This window comes from Gopherus flavomarginatus, chromosome 3, assembly GCF_025201925.1.
Source record: "Gopherus flavomarginatus isolate rGopFla2 chromosome 3, rGopFla2.mat.asm, whole genome shotgun sequence".
NCBI classification, from domain to species: Eukaryota; Metazoa; Chordata; order Testudines; family Testudinidae; genus Gopherus; species Gopherus flavomarginatus.
The window spans coordinates 41,572,546-41,595,101 of NC_066619.1; the positions used below are offsets into that span (position 1 = coordinate 41,572,546).

At 39.5% G+C, this 22,556-nt stretch overlaps 1 protein-coding gene across 3 annotated transcripts in view; it reads left to right on the forward strand.

Moving 5' to 3' along the window:
• The window catches only part of RNF180 (ring finger protein 180), a 126,200-nt gene that overhangs the window by 98,905 nt on the left and 4,739 nt on the right, over nucleotides 1-22,556 (forward strand). For 2 of the 3 annotated variants that reach the window (XM_050947000.1, XM_050947001.1), the window contains exons 5-6: nucleotides 1,870-2,095; nucleotides 5,179-5,304. In XM_050947000.1, the coding sequence (XP_050802957.1) occupies nucleotides 1,870-2,095; nucleotides 5,179-5,304 (352 nt within the window). Of the gene's footprint in view, nucleotides 1-1,869; nucleotides 2,096-5,178; nucleotides 5,305-8,271; nucleotides 8,348-22,556 lie in introns of all 3 variants that reach the window. The other variant, XM_050947002.1, reaches the window with a different exon arrangement.

Consider the following 22,556-nt stretch of genomic DNA (forward strand, 5'->3'; position numbering starts at 1 on the left):
GCTTTGGAGAAGTAGTTCTACTTTCTAATTTTCTGTTTCTAAGTGTAAGGACAAAGAGATCAGATAGTAAGTTCTATGGTTTCTTTTCTTTGGTATTTGCATGAATATAAGTGCTGGAGTGCTTTGATTTGTATTCTTTTTGAATAAGGCTGTTTATTTAATATTCTTTTAAGCAATCGACCCTGTATTGTATCATCTTAATACAAAGAGACCATTTGTACTTATTTTTCTTTCTTTTTATATAAAGCTTTCTTTTAAGACCTGTTGGAGTTTTTCTTTACTTCAGGGAAATTGAGTCTGTACTCACCAGGGAATTGGTGGGAGGAAGAAATCGGGGAGATCTGTGTGTTGGATTTGCTAGCCTGATTTTGCATTCCCTCTGGGGGAATAGGAAAGTACTATTTGTTTCCAGGATTGGAAACAGAGAGGGGGAGTCCCTCTGTGTAGTTTCACAGAGCTTGTGTCTGTGTATCTCTTCAGGAGCACCTGGAGGGGGGAAGGGAAAAAGGATTATTTCCCTTTGTTGTGAGACTCAAGGGATTTGGGTCTTGGGGTCCCCAGGGAAGGTTTTTCAGGGGGACCAGAGTGCCCCAAAACACTCTAATTTTTTGGGTGGTGGCAGCAGGTACCAGGTCCAAGCTGGTAACTAAGCTTGGAGGTTTTCATGCTAACCCCCATATTTTGGACGCTAAGGTCCAAATCTGGGACTAAGGTTATGATAGCTGCCCCCAAGCACGGCAAGCAGGTTGCCTTCGGCGGCTTGCCTGCAGGAGGTCCCCAGTCCCACGGATTCGGCGGCAGCTTGCGGGAGGTCCGCCGAAGTCGTGGGACCAGCTGACCCTCCGCAGGCTGCCGCCGAAGGCAGCCTGCCTGCTGCCCTCGCAGTGACCAGCAGAGCGCCCCCCGCGGCTTGCCACCCCAAGCATGCACTTGGCGTGCTGATGCCTGGAGCCGCACCTGCCCTTCAGCTCTATTTCTGTTTCTGGGGAACATAGTGGATAGAGCACTGGACTGGGACTCAGGAATCCTGAGTTCTGTTACCAGCTCTGCTACTCACCTTTTGGATGATCTTGGATAAGTCACTTTTTTCTGTGTCTAAGTCCCATCTGTAAAATGGGACTAATGCTACTTGCCTCTTTTTATAAAGTGTTTTGAGATTTCAGGATCAAAAGTGCTATATAAGGCTTGAATATTACCGGGGCGCTGATGCACAGGTCCCATTTCTGAGCAGCAATGAAAGGTTGTCTGAGGCTAGTACTTGGCATAAGGGTGTAAAGCTTTAGTGCTCATGCATTCTGCAGACCATATGGAAGGACCAGGTTGGTCCTCCTACAAGTAGATTAGCTTATGAAAATGTAGAGCAACTGCTTTTGGCAAAACCGTGCACTTGCCAAAATTTTTGAGTCCTTATCCCCACTGGAGCATGCCTTCCACAAGTGGACAATGTTCTTTCAAAGGCAGAAGAAATGCACATAGTGTTTTTGTGGTTTTTGTGGTTACTGAATTTTTGTGTTAAACTTAGCAGCTCTTTATTGTTATAAAATTACAGAGAAAATATTAAGATTTATAGGAAAGGCAGGAATCTGTGAATTGCTATATTTTTATCCAGTTTTTTTGGTTCCACGTTTCCCTTTACTTTTAGGCTCCCAGGTCTAATGTCCATAATTGTTTCCCTCAATATGCTTATTGTAAGAAGCATTTCTGTCATCTGAGGATGCTTCGTTATCTCTTTGAAAGAATTATGTATTAACCATTGGGAATCATACCTTTATTTCTTAGATATAATACAAGACCACCTTCCCTCCTGTTTGACTGATCCGGAAGTTTTAAACTGAGCTGTGAAGAGATTTTTCTTTTTTTTCCTTGCAGACTCTGAATGATAACCTGAATACAGATGATGAGCATGAACAAAGAGGAGATAAAGAAAGCTACCTCTGTGCAGTGTGCCTGGATGTTTATTTCAATCCGTATATGTGCTATCCATGCCACCACATCTTTTGTGAACCTTGCTTGCGGATGCTTGCCAAAGACAACCCAACCAATACTCCATGTCCACTGTGCCGTACTATAATTGCCAGAGTCTTTTTCCAAACAGGTATAAAAATGAAACTTTTTTAAATATAGAAAACACTTGTAACTTTTTTCCTTTTCCCATTTCTGGGCTGAAAAAATATGCAGCTAAAAATATAGCAAGACCCCTGCTAACAATATACAGTCAGCTAAATTCTGTTGTCATGTATAAATAATAATGAACATTTCGGTAAATCCAGATATAAGTACATTCAGAGCAGAATTTGGCCCAGTGACACACATCATTAATGACTCCATAGTTAAGAGTGCATTGAGATTTGTTTGCATTTGAAGTGTGACTAAAATCCCTCTATTTCAGACTTTAGTGGTTGCATTTAATTTCCAGTTTTGGTGCAATAACTCTTCCTGTGCATTCCTTCTTAAATATTTATTAGCTTTTGCAGAGGAAACACTTTAAAAATGTTTCCTTTTTGAAATTTACCCTTGACATCTCGTTTCTTTGGCTCAGTGTAACTTAAGAACCACAAATTCCAAACTTTATACGTGCACGCATTGTCAGAATATGTCCCTAAAGGGCAACTTTTCAAATTTTACACTTAATCACAAAAAGAATTATTTCTCTATTCATCTTAAACTAATTTCATCATAAACTAAAATAAAACCTAACAGAACTGTCAAGTCCACCATCTAATTCTATTCTTTGACCTAGATCCTCAAAGGTAGTTAGATGCCTGTCTCCCATTTTGCATATAAATACCTTGGAGGGTCTGAGCCTTAGACACTGGCCAGCCTGCCCCCCAGGACTTCTGAGCTCTGCTCCTCTGATTCTATAGAGCTCGGGAGGCAAGGTGAATTGTAGTTGTTGTTCAAGGTGAACAGGGATGTGGGGAAAACAAGGGATGAGTAGTACTACGTGAAATGAGTGAGTTCTTTGGGGGTAAGGTGGGGCAAAATTGTAAATTCAGAACAAGGCCAGTGGATCATCTGATTATGCAAATCCACTGACCTTTACCTCCAATAGCAAGGGCTACTGCAGCCCTAGTCTTCCTCCCTAGTCTTTTTGGAGCCTGCGTACACCAAGCTCAGCTTTCTCTGCTTCAGCACAGATGAAAAGATTTGGCCTTTAAAAAATTCAGAAAGCACCCATCACTGACAAGGCATCTAGGGCTGTACATAAAACTGTATAAAAGTTTTTAAAGTAGTAAACAGAGCCCAATGACTCTGTGTATCTGAGGCTTGATTTTCATCTGAGCCTTACATGGCATCTGTCTTTTAAAGGCATAATTTTAAATTGTGGGCACAACTTTTAGTAGTCAATGGAAGCCACATTGACTTGGCCGTGGAAGGGAGTCCCATAGTTCTGGTAGCCAGTGCTTGGATTTTAAAAACCTTTCCTCTTACCTACTGATTCTGCAAATCTATCTCTTGAATCTGCAATCCTGTTCCTTGCTATGGTAGGGGAAACATTTTAAAGATTTTTTTTCTCACTGTTGGTTTCTTTGGGTATATTACTATAGGCAGGTTAATGTGGCCAGCAAGGTCCTGCCCATGCTGGGTTGTGTTCCTATTTTCAGAACATTTTAGAATAATAAAATTGCCCCCAAAATATTTCTTAAGTAACTAATGGCTGCTTGTTTCTAAACTCTTTATCCCAGAGGGTTATTAATCCCGTCCACCAAGAAAGTGTCTTTGGTTCCAATCAGCATTCGTTTACTGTTAACCCACAATATGGGTGTGACTGTAAATCAGGGGTGGGCAAACTATGGCTCACAGGCCGAATTCGGCCCACCAGCCATTTTAATGCGCCCATCAAGCTCCTGCTGGGGAGTGCGGGGATCTGGGGCTTGTCACGCTCCAGCTGGGGAGCAGGGTTGGGGGCTGCTCCACACAGCTCCTGGAAGCAGCAGCATAGCCCCCCTCCAGCTCCTACACATAGGGGCAGCCAGGTGGCTCTGCTCTGCATGCTGGCCCCGCCACAAGTGCCATCCCCGCAGCTCCCATAGGTTGAGAACTGCAGCCAATGGGAGCTGCAGGGGTGGTGCCTGCAGATGGGGCAGTGTGCAGAGCCGCCTGGCCATGCCTCCACTTAGGAGCTGGAGAAGGGACATGCCGCTGCTTCCAGGAGCCACTTGAGGTAAGCACTGCCTAGAGCCTCCCTCCCCCCAAGCCTCCCACTGTGTCCCACCCTCTGCCCCAGCCCTGATCCCCTTCCCACCCTGCAAACCCCTCGATCCCAACCCAGAGCATCTTCCTGCACCCCAAACTTCACATCCCCAGACCCACTCCAGAATCTGAACCCGCAGCTGAAGCCCTCATCCACCTGCACCTCAACCCCCTGCCCCAGCCCAGAGCCCCCTCCTGCACTGCAAACCTCTCATCTCCAGCCCCACCCCAGAACCTGCACCCCCCCACACACACACCAATTTTGTGAGTATTCATGGCCAACCATACACTGTCCCAGATGTGGCCCTCCTCAGGCCAAAAAGTTTGTCCACCCCTGCTGTAAATAAATGTTCTAGACAATTTTTCAATCCCCAGTCCTGTTTACTAGGCTTGATAACTGGTATTGTATCACTGTGTTTAAAGGAAATACCAGAATGTAACCTGAATAATGGAATCACAATCAGATGTATAGACTCTATGTTCATGAAAATGCTTTTATATTTACTAATGTTTACCAAAATTATCTAATTGTACATGCTGTACATTGGATCTAATTGTGTATGTCTGTACACTGGGTTATCACTACTTTGTAATAGGGATTGTTTGAGTAAGTGTGTGATGTACGCTGCCTGTGGTCACTTATAGCTTGTCTGCATCTATTTTTAATGTGTTTTCCTGCTTAATTTTAAAAGTGGAATATTTGTAATTCCACAAAGTATTTTTTCTTGGTCTTAATTTCATTTGCCGGTAGGAAGCTTGGAGATAAGGAGGTTGAAGAATAAATTTAAGAAGTATGCTTTCTATATCTGCAAAATCTCATTCTCTTGTGATCTTCATCAACTTGAAAAGATTTAAAGACATAGTAATTACAGAGATGTTATACAATAGAGAAGACATTTTTATTTTTTGTACTATGCATTTGTCCAAATACCTATTCTGAATGTATTCATTTTATAATTATATCTTCTTTTCCATTAATTACAGAACTGAACAACTCCATGAAATCTTCCTTCCCAAAAGAATATTTAAAATTAAAAGAAAGCTTTCAAAAATCAAGTTCTGCAAAATGGCCCCTGCCCAGCTGCAGGAAACCATTCAGAGTTTGGGAAGGTAAGAAAATTGTTGCAAAAAACATTACTGTTTGGACAATATAACGCTGTAGACATGCAGAGTCTAGTTTTCAAGCATGTTCATGCATTCTAAAATGTTCGAATGTTTAGTTATAAATCTAAATGTCCAGTGTGCATGCACAGTTACAGTAATTGTATAGACAATTGTACACACATTTTGGAAAATCTTTTATAAACATGGAGAGGTATTTGTTTTATTCTCTGTGAAAAATTTCCATCCCAGGTGTGGTCATTAGAAAGAAACCACAGAATCACTCTCTTGTAAAAGTGTAAAACACCAGTTTAGAACTCTTTTAAATAGGGCCAAATACTGCTGGCTTTCTGCACATGAAACAGAATAAGAAATGCTTAACCATCATTTTATGTCCTTTGTTCTTTTTTCACTTTGCAATACTGTATCTATTTATGCAGGAAACAATAGTCTTCTTGTAACTAATTTAACACCCAAATATTGGCTGTTAACTAAAAATTATTTAGTGTCGACTAGAGGATTAAAATGTCTGATTTTTCCCTCTTCCCCAGTGTATCCCTTTATTTCAGTCCAAGGTCTCTTCTTTTCCTGGGCTCCATCTATATTTGCTGTTATAGCTGGTGGTGACACCAGGGGATCAGAATATTCTAGTTGTGCGAATACTTCTCCAGAGTACTGTCTTGCCAACAATAGTATTCCAATAATTTTTCCTGTTTTTAAGACCAAGGCTCTTTGATTCTAAAAATATGTCACCTATTTTTAACTTTCTTGGTGACTCTATCCAGTCCTGTTTGCAGGTCAAATAAGTTGAATTCTAGGTTATTACTTATAAAACTGAGTCAGCCAAGGTCATCATTTTGACACTGAAAACAACAAGAAATGCTCCAGGGCATCAACATTGTGCATGTAGACTTGTGAAGTTTAATGGTTTGGGAGGACTTCTTTAGTATTGCTCACAGGCAAAAAGCTCCTGACAGCAACCAAGAAATAGCAGGCACATGACTTTCTTTTCTTTTTTTCTTTCAGCCATTTTTATTTTTATATTATATTTATGCTGGGTTTATCGTGTTATTGTAACACAGTAAAGAGCAAACATGGACATATAGTCGGTAATGTTATTTCACTCATTTATTCAGTGCCAATTGCATGCTCAGCTCAGACAGAACATAAATAAATAAGGACAAGATCACTGCCCTTGGGGGACTACAGTCTAAGATGCCACTGGGCAAGATGCTGGGCATAGAGGGAGTTGGGCACGCTTGGCACCTATCAGAATTGCTGTTTGCAAGATCATGCTATAAAAAGCAATGATCAACCAAGCACTCACTAAGCTCTGGAGAACGGTTATTGCTTAGACTATATTTTTGTTAATTGGGGCAGTAACCGCATAATACTGAACTAGGTCAGCGTTCATCCACTTTGTGGAAGAAATGGATTTTAAGGAAGGAGTTGAATGAAGAGAGTCTGAGTTTCTGGGATAAGGATTTCAGGCAGGAGGTGAAATTAGAGGAGAAGGAGAGAAGGAAACAAAAGATGCAGTGAGGTTGGTAGTAGTGGTGGATGTGATTAGAAAGTAGCAGTGATGTAGGGAGGGACCGGAATGTCCAGACCTTTGAAGCTGAGGGTTCCTTTCTGTTTGCAGTACAGTACTTTACTGCATTGCCTAAGTATAAGAACACATTTTGTGGCTATGGAGGAAGTGTACAGAGAACTGACGGTATTACATGCCCAGCAGCTGTAGTAGTTAGTACAGAGCTGGTTTTTGTCTTCTAATTTAATGCAGGACAGGCTTCCCACACGACAGAAACACCCCAAAATGTGGTGTTCAGCTTTAATAGTATGGAAGTCAGAATAAATGAACCTTGAAGATAATAGCCTCCCATCAGAGAATGCCAGATCTGATGAGAGTGTAAGTCCACAATGGATTTGGCTAGATGTCAGCAGAAGGAGGCTTTTGACAGCTGAACAGACTTTAGATTATGTTTATCTAAAGATTTATTTTATCTGAACTGATCTAAACTTGTATAAAGTGCAGGATTATTATAGGCTTGAGGTCTGGACCAACAATTTTATTTTCTGAATTTATTCACTGATCTAAAATGATCCCTAGGCAGCGTACAAATCATAATTGCTTTGAGAATTGTCCTGAAAAATGTTAAATTGTTGTCTTTCAGAATCTAAATAGCAAATAAGAACATGTTCACAGATTCTTATTTTCTTTACACAAAAATTCTCAGTACTGTAGCTTTTCTATTTCTAGTCCTGAGAACTCCTTGCTAGCTTTTCTTTTCCAAGCATCAATATAGCACATCTCCACTGTGATTGTTTCTCTTAGAACAGATAAAATATTTATTATACTCTTTATTTTGGAAACCTTTTTGTCAAATGCAACCAATTGCTGTATGAACCATATTTTAAATGGAGTGCATTGTATATATGGGTGCCCAGATGTCTGGGCTTTCAAAACATTCAGTGTTCAAGAAATGATGTATTGTTTAGATGGAGTATGAATTTTCATAATAAAACACCTAATCCGTTTGAAAGAAAATATTTTTAAGTCTTATCTTTTTGAAGGTTGTATTAAGTACATAGAACATTAAAATCTACGGGGTCATGGAAATAGTAAGAAGGGTTCAGGCAAAGGAGGTTATTCATACAAAGTCCACTCCACCAAACATGTTTGCATTTGTTTAATCCGTCTTGTTTAGCGACATCATTCTCCTGGGAAAAAACAGGAAGGGAAACAATGAGTACACCCCACAGTTTTGGCAGATGCTTTGATTTTGCCAATTTGTCATGCTGTGTGATATAAATTTTAACTGGTAGGAGCTTAGTTAGAGCCTAGGGACAAAATTTTTAAGGGCCTCCCTTTTATACATAATTCTTTTGAATGTATAACTCATTTGCATGTGTTAATCAGTAATTAGATGCCCTGATATTCAGTTTGCATATGCAAATGCCTATTTATATTTGCAGATGTGCTAACTGCACATATTAAAGAGGGACTTCAAAATGTGCTGAAATATTTCACAAGAGTGCATAAAACTGTACTGTAAGTATACAATTACTGAAAAATAAACTCATCAGAAATGTTTTGATGAAAGATCACTTGTGTTATGTAAGAGCTAAACCAAGAGATTAGATTAGATTCTAGCATTCATTTTTGCTTTTATTTTTGAAGATGAAATTGTAAAGTAACTCTTTCTGGAATTGAAGAGCCTCTGCAAAACCAGAGCTTAAAAAGATATTTAAGGAAGGGACCGGATTAATATTTTTAAATTGTGGTAAGTGTAATTAAGTAAATACAAGCCTAGATTGACTTTTATACATTGGACGTAATAAGCCAAATTCTGCATTCGTTTATATTTATATAAGCCCCTTAAATTAAATGAGACTTCACAGGTGTAGTCAAGAAGACAATTGAACTCACACTATATAAAACACTCATCAAAGCCAGATCCACTTATATACTATATTAACTGGTATTCTAATATTCAGTTAGATCGGGGTTCTCAAACTTCATTGTACCATAACCCCCTTCTGACAGCCAGAATTACTACATGACCCCAGGATGGGGGACTGAAGCCTGAGCCTGCCTGAGCCCCATTGCCCTAGATGGGGGGAGCCAAAACCCAAACGTTTCAGTCCCAGGCAGGGGGACCTGGAATCAGAGCCCTGCCACCCAGGGCCGAAGCCCGAGGGCTTCAGCCACGGGTGATGGGGCTTGGGCTTGGGCTTGGGCTTCAGCCCTGGGCCCCCGCTTGTATTATGCCAGCCCTGGCAACTCCATTAAAATGGGGTCACGACCCACTTTGGGGTCCTGTCCCACAGTTTGAGAACTGCTGAATTAGAGCATTACACTGTTATAAAAAATTAACGTGCTTTCTGTCTACAAGGTAATTATGCTGGTGTGGCAGCACCCCTATAGGCAAGTCTTCTAAAATCAGCTTGCTTAGTCAGATTCCTTTGTAATATGATGTGCCTAAGGCGGTGCAGGGTAGGATTAGTGACCCACATTGGGGTTATTAGAGCTAGGGTTTGTGGAGATATAAGCCCTGGGAAAAATAGCCATTTTTCAAAAAGTTTCTAGATTTTTCTTTTTTTGTGAAGAGCTAGAACTCAAACTATTGTTGTGCTGCGGATCAACATGGTCTCAATCTGTCGAATTTTATCCAAGGCACCATTTAATCTTTGGGTGGCCCAAACTGAGATCAGTATTAAGGAAACATACACTTTTTACAGTGTGCAAGTGCCAGTATAGAAAAACAGCTAGAGAGTTTCCATTCCTGCCAGTTTATGTGCCTTAAAACTTTACTCTTATATGTCCTCTAAAATCTAAAGTTAATTGGATTGTTTTTAAATTTGGTGAGCCTTAAGGGAGCTCAGGGTAGGACTAATGATCCAAATTTGGAGTCTTTTGATTGGGGGTTCCTGGATTACATCTCCGTCCCATCTCCCCCCACCCCCAAAGAAATGGTTTACGTCTTCTGCTTGCACTCTTAAACTGAGGGCTTGTCTACACATCTCTGCAATTTGGACTACAGAGTTGTGAATTGCAGCACATACTACCACGCTGCGCTGTGGATGTTGCAGGCACGAACTAAAAGAAACCTAGTTCTCATTAACTTACTCCTGTTTAAAAAGGCAACATTAATGCAAACTATTTACCTGGACAGCACCATAATGCACTCTGCAGTTCATGCTCTGTAGTCCAAACTTCAGGGCTGTGTAGATGTAATCTGACACATACTAATGACTGGATGAATCACAGATGTCATTGAGATTGCTGGCTGTGAACTCACCATTCAATTTGACTTGTCTAAGGATAAGTTAATCACAAGCCCTCACCTAAGACAAAAGAAGTTTTGGACTGAGTGGCTGGAATTTGCTACAATTTGTGAGTCCTTTTGAGGGGAATATAATCAAAGTCTTTGGGGGAAAAAAATCAGACATTTGAATGCTTCTTAGAAGGGTGAAGGGCACTAGTGGATGGAGGAGTAGGGGAAAGAGGAATTGGGGTTTGAGGCTGCAGCAAGGTGAGGGGTGTTATGGGTCACAGGATAAATGGGAATGGGAGGTAAGGGAAGGGAGAAAAGTTAGGGGCTCAGGTAAGGGGCACATGGCACCCCACAGCTCTGCCAGTGCACTTCAACCCTTCCTCCCCGCCCTTCCAGCGCTGCCAATGCACCTCAATCCATGCACAGTCAGCAATTCACTTAGGGCATGTCTATGCCCCAGGCACTACTGCAGCACAGCTACAGTGCTGTAGCTATACCATTGAAGCACCATAGTGTAGATGCTTCCTACTGTGACAGAGCATAACTGGATCATAAGTACCCTTTATAAATTACTCAGTGTTGTTTATTATAGCATACTTCTGTAGGATCTTTGATTCGTTTTGAGGGGTTCTTTTACCTGGACATCTGGATTCTCACAGATGTAGCGGTGCAGGGGATAATCAAGTACAGTGCAATACTTAATAACAGGCATTCCTAAGCATTGCAGACCCTCAAGATCAGTTTAAGGACAGAACCTTTCACCTTCATAGGTATAGGAGACAGAAGAGAAAAGCTAATGTTAATGTCAATTTTTAGAAAGGCTTAATGAATGGAATGGCCCAGGATGACTCCTGGCAGCCTGACATCAATCCCTGGCAAGATAATGGAGTAGCTAATACAGGACTTGATTGATAAAGAATTAAATGAGGGTAATATAATTAATGCAAATAAACATGGGTTTGTAGAAAATAGGTCCTGTCAAACTAACTTGATATCTTGTTTGAGAAGATGACAGGTTTGGTTGATGAAAGTAATGTTAATGTAATATACTTAGAACTCTCTAAGACTTTTGACTTGGTACAACATTTCGATTAAAAAATTAGAATGATATAAAATTAACATGGCACATTAAATGGATTAAAACTGGCTAACTAATAAGTCTCAAAATGTAATTTTAAATGTGGTATCCTCATTGAGTGGAGGTGTTTCCAATAGGGTCCCACAGGGATCAGTTGTTAGCCCTATTCTACTTAAGATTTTTATCCATGACCTGGAAGAAAACAGAAAATTGTCAGTAGTTTGCAGATAACACAAAAATTGGGGCAGTGGTAAATAATGATGATTCAGTAATCAATGATGATTACTCACTGATTCAGAGTAATCTGGATTGCTTGGGTAAAAGCAAACAATATACATTTTAAATGTACACATCTAGAAACAAAGAATGTAGGCCATACTTATAGGATGGGAAGCAGTGACTCTAAAAAAGATTTGGGAGTTGTGGAAGATAATCAGTTGAACATGAGCTCCCAGTACGATGCTGTGGCCAAAAGGGCTAATCCAGTTTTTGGGTGAATAAACAGGAGAACCTCAAGTGGGAGTAGGTAGATTATATTACTTCTATATCTGGCACTGATGTGACTGCAGTTGGAATACTAGGTCCAGTTCTGGTGTCCACAAGACAGATGTTGATAAATTGGAGAGGGTTGAGAGAAGAGCCATGAGAATAATTAAAGGATTTGAAAACATCCCTTACAATGATAGTTTCAAAGAACTCAGTCTATTCAGTTTAACAAAGAAAAGGTTAAGGATTAACTTGATTGTAAGTATCAACATGGGGAAAAAAATATTTAATAATGGGCTATTTGATCTAGCAGAGAAGGATATAACCTGATCCTGTAGTTGAAAGATGAAACTTGACAAATTCAGACTGTAAATAAGGTGTGAATTTTTAACAGTAGTGTAATTAATTGGAGAACAATTACACTGGAGAAAATGAGAACAAAAAGCTTGAACTTGATGCAGTAGGAAAGGAGAAACTGGTGGAGGCATTTGGAGAATGAGGTGACATGATTACAATGATGAGCAAGGAAGCTGAATTTAACAATTGGATTTTGAAGAAACTGGAGCAGGAATATATGTGTCATTCATGGAAGCCATAAATGCTGAGACTATGGCCTGGTCTACACTGGGGGTGCGGATCGATCTAAGATGTGCAACTTCAGCTACGAGAATAGCGTAGCTGAAGTCGACATATCTTAGATCCAATTTAAATTACGTACTTTGCGTCCTCACGGCACTGGATCAATGGCCGCCACTCCCCCGTCGACTTTGCTTCCACCTCTTGAACTGCTGGAGTTCAGCAGTCGACGGGAGAGCGATCGGGGATCGATTTATTGCATCTACACTTCACATGATAAATCGGTCCGTGGTAGATTGATCGCTACCCGCTGATCTGGCGGGTAGTGTAAACATATCCTGAAAGTAAAGTCAGGACATAATGAGGATTTAGGTTAGCATTTTAGCTGTGTGGATGGAGAGAAAAGTCTGAATCTTAGATATGTTTAGAGGAAAAAGAAAACATTGGACATGATCTGGATTTGCAAAACAAAGGTTGGGAGAGTCAAAGGTGACAATCAGGTTACAGGCCTGGTGGGATAGGGATTAAGGCTCATCAACAGTATGAAAGGGAAATAGGGTATCTGGCGATACAGACATTTTAAAATTTTAATTATTTTTGTTTTAAATGAGTTCTGTCTTGATAAGCTTTACAATAATTTTTTTCTATAAAATTGAAAGTTTTGCAAGATAAGCTGTTTGCTTTATGGCCTTGCTCCTAAATATATAAAGATTACTACGTTGTCTTGTTTGCAAGAATGGTAACATCCGGTCATAAAATGTTCAAATTTAATTTTAATTTTGCTAATAAATAAATGGTGAGTGCCTGGCTGTTGCCAAATCTTTTCAATTTATATTTATAGGATTTTGGTCAAACTTTCCATAAACTGGTGATTTTATGTCCTCTCAAGACCTTTTACTTAGACAAGACCCTATCAGCTTATTCAAAAAGTGGTCTTGTATTTTGTGTTTTTGATATTTTAGGGGGATCTCATACTTACAGTCTCTCTGGTATTTAAACAACAAATATTTTTAAATATACTGGCTTAAGCAGGACATTGGGTAAGGATGACCTAATTCAAGCATGTTTGGACCATGTTACATGCCTCCAAGGTAGACTTTACACCTCATTTCTCTAAAGCCTTTAGAGGGCAGCACTGCTAAATGGAGTGAGCAAAGCTCAAAAATCATAAGACTCAAGGATTAGGCCAAGAAGCCTCATCTTTTGGGTCAGCAAGTCATCCAAGGGAAGACTGAAGTTCCAGAACTCCAAGACCATAGGTGCTGGAATTAAGGGTGCTGAGGGAGCCATGCTGTCGCATCCTCTGGCTGGAAGTGGTTTCCATCATATGCAGAGTTTATAGTTTGGTTCAATGGCTTTCAGCACCCCCACTATACAAATTGTTCTAGCACTCCTGCCCAAGACTGGTCACTTCAGGGGGAAGAAGTCATGACATTAATGAATAGGCTTCTGCAGCCTTTCAACAGTCTCAGCACTTAAAGAAAGCCCACTCATGACTAATGCTGTTCTAGCAGCAACGCTGTCTGGCTGATTGACTAAAGTTCCAGTTCCAATTTCATGAGACTCCAGAACACTGGGAGAGCTGAAGAGTTCCACTGTTATATCTTAAATATCCTGTTTTTCCTTTTCTTATGTTCGTCTTGTTTTTTATTAGCTGAGAGATGGCCCAGGCTTTTTATTTTTTAATTTTGGAATGTGAAAGTCTGATTGTATGTGTGCATGAGCACCGGTAAAGTGTACATGAAGAAAGTGTCAGAAAGAAACTTCCCCAAATGTAAAAAGCCTTAAAAGATAGTCTCATAAAGATACTCCTTACAGTGTGATTTGTATTGTTCCTTTAAATGTCCTAAGAACTTTAAAGTTGTCAGCTGTAAACTGCTAAGCCAGCATTGTCAAACTTCCAATTCTCAGTGTTGTTTTATGGCCTGTATTATAATCTCTGCTGGGTGAATGGGGGGAAAGGGGTAGCCCCCACATAAGAACTGAAGTCTAAGAAGGAGGCTTTTTATTTGGCTGTGAGGTTGTGGTTCAAACATTAGATGATGATTTGGTATCAGTATGTAAATATTTAACCAGCTCTAAGTTATAAATTTGATTGACTCAGTAAAACTGTTTAGTTGGAGTTTATAACCAAACAGGCAGCCACCTCTTAGATCTCTTTTTTAGGATTTAGAAGGATGGATTATTTGTTGTATTCCTCTGATGATTTAACTAATTTCATTAATTCCAGTTCAGTATTGATGCTAACTTGTTGATTTGAGTTTTATTTGATAGTTGTATTGCTTTATTCTTAGTTTAGTATTAATAGTAGCTTAGCTTTAGTGATTTTGTTTTTGATTTTGTGCTACAGGGCGAGTAAGTAGCTTCTCTCTGAGCTGCTTGGATTGTCCTAAGTGCAGGAGCAATGGCAGGGGCTGCAGATGGGCAGGGAGTAAGAGGAGCCAGACCTTCATGATCCCCTCCACAGGGGAATGTAAGCTGCACCTTGAAAAGGAGTGAGGCAACTTATTTCCCTCCCAGAGTGAGGGGAGCAGGGTAGGAACTGTAACTTCTAGTGGTGCCTCTGATATGGTGCAGCTCTATGCCCCCTAAACAGAGCTAAGACTAAAAGTTCTATCTAGCCCTATGTATGCAGAGCGACCTATTGTATGACATCCTTGCATGTTCATTTACTTGTTTTAAGTATTTGGATTTTGTAAAACTGTGATACATAATTTATATTATTGTTACTTAGCAACCTTAACTGGTAAAGTTTTGTGGTTTTAGAAGAGGAAAATAGGATTTGCCATACAATTAACATCTGGTATGCTGCCTTAGGGCAGTCAATACCGTATGCTTCAGAAGAAGGAAAAAAAACCCAAACCCATCACACAATGCACCTGTTGCTAGTTGGACAATCATGTGCCTAGCAAGAGGGTGTCAGAATTCCATCCTGACTCCTGCAATAACTGTGTTGCATCCTGAAGTGTAAAATTCAATTACTCCTATTTTAGCATGCATTCCAAGATGCAGAGAAGCCAATAAGCTCATGTCTCTCAAAGTATTAATTATAGAATTAGCACAGATGTCTGGATGGAGAAAATACAGGTATTCTAGCAAATCTCCCCTCACAACCCTCAGTTCTTCTTTCATGTGCTTATGGCCAGGGGAAGAAAGTCTGAGACAGAAAAACACATTATTGCTAGCTTTACATTATGAATGTGGGGAGGAACTGTGCACAGCCACTTTCTAGTATGGGCTAAATATTTTTAATGAAACTGGTCAATGTGGTGCACTGAAAAAATAGCAAACAACTTATTTGTTGACATTAATAATGCTAGCTTAAGAGTGTACATGCAAACCACCTGCATAAGTTTTACATGGTTTTGTAAATTCATGCACTCCAGAAGGTTCTGTGAGGTCATGCACTACAGAATCTCTGTCCTTCACTATATTCTTTACCAATCTGATCCCTCATTAAGATACACTATTCAGCTTTCTGGGTTGTATTTTAATCAGTGAGGGCCAAATTATTACTCCATAAAACAGCATGTGGTTATTACTGTCACTTATTTATATTTGGTTATCTATTTAATGTTCAGAATATTATTGCTGCTTTGTGTGGAATACAACAAAACAGACAAAAGCATTTTATTGAGGTCCATGGAATGTAAGTCTATAAACTCAAATTAATGATAGCAAGAGTTAATGTGCAAATACCTAACTTATAAATGGGAGAATAAACCCTATTGAATGGCAGTTCATCTTATTTACACTGAAAATCTCACCTTCATTTCCTGTCCAAACTAAGGCTGCCAGTTTTCTGCGGCAGCTGTAAAAGTTTGTAATTTTGAATTAAATTACATTAAATTAATCTTGCAATATTTCAAAGAACAAAAGACTTCAGATGAACAATGGTAAAAGGCTGTTTTGAAGGCCTATATATTACTTACGAGAGGTGTAAATTGCCTAAGAGTTTGGCTGTGCACTTAATAGTGAAAGGTTAAAAAGAATGCTGAACTCAAAAAAGCGTTGTTTTTTTTAATATGTTTTGCCTTTTAGCGTTTAAAACTTGGAAACCTATGCTGGAGCTCATGTAATTTTATATATGTTAAGGATTGTGGGAGCCACTACAAAAGAAGTATTGGTGATCCTTTGTAAAACCTCAAGGAAAAGTATTGGAAGTTACAATGTGAAATAACTACTGTATGTATAAGAAATAACTTTATTGGAGCAAGAAGTTAAAGATAAGATTTGTATGTAAACAATACATATGGCCCTTAGGGTCCAGGGTCCAGGACTGCAGGACTACCAGGCAACTTGTATCACCAGGGTGCCACTCAACAGTAACTGTAACCTGTTCGTGCTCCATTCCCATGACCTGCTGTGGACACAGACCATGGGAAGTTCTACTCAAGGGTTTGACAGACAACAGCCTCAGGGCTACTGATTGGCTCCCTGCCCTATGTAAACCCAAAGAGCACCCAGGAAGTGTTCAGGCAACAGTGTGGATATCTTGTAGTTACCACGACCCTTCCTGCTCCTCAATTCCTGGCTTTGACCTCAACTTGATTTGGACTTTGCTTCCGGACTTGAACTTTGACCCTGGTTATTGACACAGGCTTTGAACCTGACTATGAACTCCTCTGCTAGTCCCAGTCTCAGGTTTGCCCCTGCTCTGACCCTTGCTGCTGACTGCTTTTGTTGGGATCCTGCCACTGTAATCCGATACTTTACTTTTTTATTTTTAAACATTGAGCATTTTCCAATATAATTATATAGATTCTGATTTCACAGTTCTGTGGGCAGTATAAAACAGCGAGAGAATACAAGATTGCTATGGAGCTACCTATAGTTATGTTACTTGATAAGAATCAATGTTTTTCCTATCAACTGATATCTGGGGACTAAATTTCTCTAAGTTGCCTTATTACCTCTTTTCTTGTAATGTCCAAAGAATCAAATCTATATCAATCATTTTAGCATTAGCTTTATGATAAATTAATGATTATATCACAATTTTGACTCTAATTTGATTTTCTTTCCATTGTTATGTTAGTTGCCTTATGACAAGGTCTCAATGAATGAGCTATAGCTATGCAGAATGTAGTGGATATTTGGCACTCCTACAGAATCAGAGTGATTGGAAAAGCAGGTATAAATGATATAAGCCCAACAGAATGTCCATCATTTGGTATCACTACTGCTCAAATCCTGATGGAATACATGACTGTCACAAGTCAATTTGGAGATTATTTAAGGATGTCTGGCAACCTGCATGTTAATGGAGCTCAACTAAATTTGCAAATGAGTAATAGTAATATGTATAAGCAGAGAAAATAAGTTTTTCAGTCCATATGAAAGTTAATCAAATAATGGTAGATGGACATCCAGCATATTCTCTGTGACTCTGCCAGACTCCTTGTGGCCGACCTGGTGTAATTCTGGTATAGAAGGGGGTGGGCTGGATAGGTGGGTGACCAAGCAGGGACTGGGCATGGGCAGATTGTAGGAGGGGCAGTGAATCCACCACTGCACAGATCCACCCATCCTCCCACTCCTTTGAGAACTACATAAATCTCCAAGAAGGCTGCTCTACTCATTTGCTTAAAGTAGCCTCCATGAAGTTATGGAGTAGCCTCCTACTCCATAAGAGTAGGTTAGATAAATATCTATTAGGGATGGTCTAGACGGTATTTGGTCCTGCCATGAGGGCAGGGGACTGGCCTCGATGACCTCTCAAGGTCCCTTCCAGTCCTAGAGTCTATGAGTCTATGAGAAATGGCTCTTCAGCTGATCTCTCACCTGCCAGACTGGGAGGAGGATTCCAGATCTTCATATCTCCAGGCATCTGTCCAGCTAGTAGGGCCAGGTACTGGGCTCTGGACTGAGCCAGATCAACTATGAACAGGACTTGATACTGCTGTCAGTGTAAACAATGGCAAAACACTCATTAGTTTCAAAGGGATATGGTTGGGCCAATAGTGTTAATATTGACTTTATGATACAATAATTAATTGATGTGCAAAAGAATTGTCAGAATTTTATTTGACTGATTTTGATTTATAGAAATGCTAAAAGGGGTACACATCCATATGATTTAGGTGCCATTGTCATAACTTAAAAATATATGCTATGACAATTTAAGATAACCCGCCAGAGGCAATTCACTGCTCTGACAATTACAATTCTCTTCCCCACCCCCATTCCATTTTTAGATGCCTGGGAAAGATCAGTCTTGCAATGATCCCCAATGGTTCTTTGATTCAGGCTTTTTCAGATTCAAGGGGGGAATTAAATGTCAAAATCTAGAAGCCTTCAGAACATGCCCTGCCAGCAGCCTCTCTCAATTTCTGTATATCAAACCATACTCTGTACTCCTGATACTCTGTGTATTTCAATAAATACATTAATTAAAATAAATATTCATTTTTAAACAATGGGTTTAGCTTACAAATTCTCCATTGCTAAGAGTGAGTGTGTGTTTTCATACATACAAGACACAAATGTAATGTAACAAAACAAAAAGGGTGATATTTTACTGTCAGAAAAATAGCAAGTGATATAAAAAGTAAATGCTTTTTACAATCCTTCTGTAAGTCTCTTAATGATGTTTTTATAAATGTAATTTCATAGTGAAATTAGTGAAACCAGCAGACTATTCTGAGGAATTTCTCCATTAAAAAATTTTTTGTAAAGAGCAATTATAAAATAGCAATAAACCAAAGAGTGGTAGTATTGCCTAATATCACCACATCAGTGCCTTGCATTTCACCCTACTGGTAGGTGTAGTTTTAATTGGGAGAATCACTGCATTCTTTCATGTTAACTTCATTATTCCAATGTTGCACAAGCATGTCCAATATAAGTATTCTTTTTCAATTGTATATTATTCTGTCAGACTTTTCTGTTTTTCAACTGAAATTTTCCTCAGCTCAAAGTGACTTATTTCTTTTAAGCTGGAGCAAAATGGGTTCAGACATATTAAAAATGAAGAAAAAAATGTATTATTGTTCGCAACTTCATTTTGACTACCACTAGATCTTCAGAATGAGGTTGTAGAAACTTGAAATTTGGCAGGGATATATGTAACAGATGTGCCTTTTTTCTGTGCTTTGTGAAAATCCTTTTTGATTTCTGTGACTTATAAGGGCTAAAAAGCCTACTTTGCACATGGACTTGTTTCTGTTACACAGGAACAGGTTTTTACTGAATCTGCCAATGTTCCAGTGACACTCTGCACGCTTATTCTTGTGATTTGGGTGGAAATTCTCGTTCAATGTCTGATTGTGCTGGCATATTTATGAAAGTTGAGTAAAACTTGTTTTAAGCTACAGGGGCTTGGAGATCATGATTTGAGAGGATGTTTATGGAATGAAACAAGGCTCCTTTTGGAGCTCTCCAACTTTCTGCTGAACGCCAAAGAAAACCTGCCTCGTTCCATACAACATGGAAAAGCTACAGTTGAATAAGATCAGGATCACAAATCTGCTTCACTCAGTTCATAAAACGGGACACTCAATGAAGCATGTCTCCTCTCCACACAGAGGTTCTTCTTGCAAGGTCGCCTCAGAATATGCATAATAGGCAGGACAGAAAGTTCTACTGCTGTCTAATAAATAACACTTGCTGTGGTATGCTACTAAGAACACATGATAGAAATCTTTCTTTAACTTTTTTTTTTTAATATCAGCACTTGAAAGTCAGTCCCACAGTGAATGAGGCAGGGGTCCTGTGGATAAAATAGTGTGTCCTCTTGTTAAAAACTGTATCAAAATGCATACATACAAGGGAGCAGAGTTAAGATTTCACAGACAACCTTAACTTTGATATTTTCTAATTTAGAGTGCTGTACTATGTTTTCTTCAAATGTGTATATTTAAATTAGGAAGGTCATTGGTTCCCCACAATGCACCTTCATGAGCTTTCAGAGGAGTTAGATGGAGAGGGATGGGGAACAGGGTGTCAGCCATAGTATGGTTCTTTGGACTCCCACATGCCAACATACAGCACAGTCCCTTCAGCCCCAAATGAACAGACATGGTTTCAGTTGAGACTTGCGACCCTACAAAGGCCAGTAGGGTTGAAGGTGGTTCCTATAGCCTTCTTGAGGCTTATGGGCATTAGAAGTGGCCCCAAATGAGCTTCCTAAAGGTAACTGAAGATTCTTCTCTCATTCACACCTTGATAGGTTCACATTTAGATGGAGGAGAAGGCCACCCTGATCATCTTTTCCCGGGCTTTCTGCTCACTCCAGCCCTCCCCTAAAGTTTGCAGGATCAGGGCACTAATCCTACAGACCTCAAGTGACTTCTAGAAAGTGGGGTTGGATGAGAGCAGGAAGCCAGAGGAAGTAATCAGGGAGTTTTTCCTCCTTCCTTTGAAAATCTTGAAGTCTGTAGGAGGAAAGAGCCCCCCATTGCCCTTTGGGCAGAAAGATTCTTTTTTCTCTGTTTGACCAGCCTCCCTTGCAATCACTTATGCTTTGAGTTCTATCTGGGCAAGGAAACAGGGGACTTCATTTGTATTTTTTCTTTCAGGTTTAGATCTCCACCAGTAATGTGACATTTTATACTGACATTTTATATGTGACAGTTTATACAGTAATGTGACATTGTCATGCTGAAATTGATGAGCTATGTTCAAATAATCCAAAGTTATGAACTTTTGAAATTAGATTTCAGTCAACTAAATTTTGGACCTGGACACCAAAAGAGAAAATTTCACAAGTACTTAGTGCTTCCGTCCCATTTTCGAAATGACTCAGGCACCTGGGAGCCTAATTCTGATTGAAGGTCAAAGGGATGTAGGCTCCTATGTGCCTGAATCACTTTTGAATATTATACCCTAGATCGTAGCTGGATGGGTCTAGTAAACTAGACTTTATAGTCTTTTCACTTCTCTAGTTTTCTTCGGGGGGAGGGAGAGGGGGAGCTTTTTGGATGGGATGGTTTTGGGAGGGGTGCTTGTTCCAAAGAAGCAAAATCTGTTAAGTGTTTTTGAACACCAATAAATTCCCCTATTTTTAGGGTGACATAATTCAGGAACCCTTGCCCATATCATGAAAATTTAGTAGAAGAGTCTACAAGTTTTGAGACAAATTACTTTTTTCATAGTTTAGAGGGATTGCCAGAATCAGAGACTTATATTTAGAACTCATTTGCAACCCTAATTATGCAGTGATTGTCAACACACTAATTTTTGTAAGATGGCCCAAATGGCCTTTTCTTATCAGAAATTACTCACCTAGAATCACGCTTCTAAAGGAGACAACAAGCACAGTGTGGATTAAATGATTTTGCAGTAATATTTTTCATAATGATGTAGTGTGGAAAAATGTAGCCCCCAATTTCTATGAATTAAACGTGTCCAAGTAGGTTTTCAGTGTATTTCAGGGCAAAGGAACATTTTTTGTTCTTTACTAGTGCATGTTGAGAGCAAAGATTTAGTTTTTAGCCTAGTTGTACTATGGTCACTTTCAACTGAATCTTAATTGATTAACAGATGGTAAGTTAGGGTATGTCTACACTGCAGCTGGGAGCGAGTCTCACAGTGGAGGTAGACAAATTGTGCTAGTGTGGCTCAGAATAGCTAGTGGATATGCTAAAAATAGCAGTGTGGATGTTGTGCCTCTGGCATAGACTCAGGCTAGATGCCCGAGATTAGACTCAGAGGATAGAATGGGTTTGAAAGCTGGAGCTACTGCCCAAGTTGCAAAGTCCACACTGCTATTTTTAGTACACTAGCTTGGAGACACATCCAAATAATAGGGAATTAAAATCTATTCCATATGTTGGGTGTCAAATCCTGATTGCTTTGCTCATGAAAATCAGTGGAATTACTCGTGTGGATAAAGTGAGCAGGATCTGGTTGTATATATTCTCAATGCAGTATCAGAAGCATTTCTGTGGGTTTCTACAGCAAGAACAATTATAGAATAGCAGTAGTTTCCTATATTAACATTGCTGTTCTTGAATGCAGAATGATTACATTATAAAGTCTAATCCAGGATAAATTTAATGCAGGTTGCTTAAAGTAAATCACATAGAGATACAAATCAAGGATTATATTTCTCTAAATCTTTTAGGCTCGAGCAACTACCGAGTCATAACTAATGTCACTAAATGTTTGCATAATTATACTTTGATTACAAGATTATTCAAAATTGTTGATGCAAAAATAGCCTTCTAGCATTTTGTGTTGTATTTACTATAAAAGTGGAAAGAAATAAAAGCAAATCACACACAGCAATCTTGATTAGGACCCTCTGGAGAGGATAATATACACTGAGGATTTATGTATAAAAGCACATAGTTATAACACTGGTGATAGAACTTAACGTCAATTGCAAATTCATTCAAAAA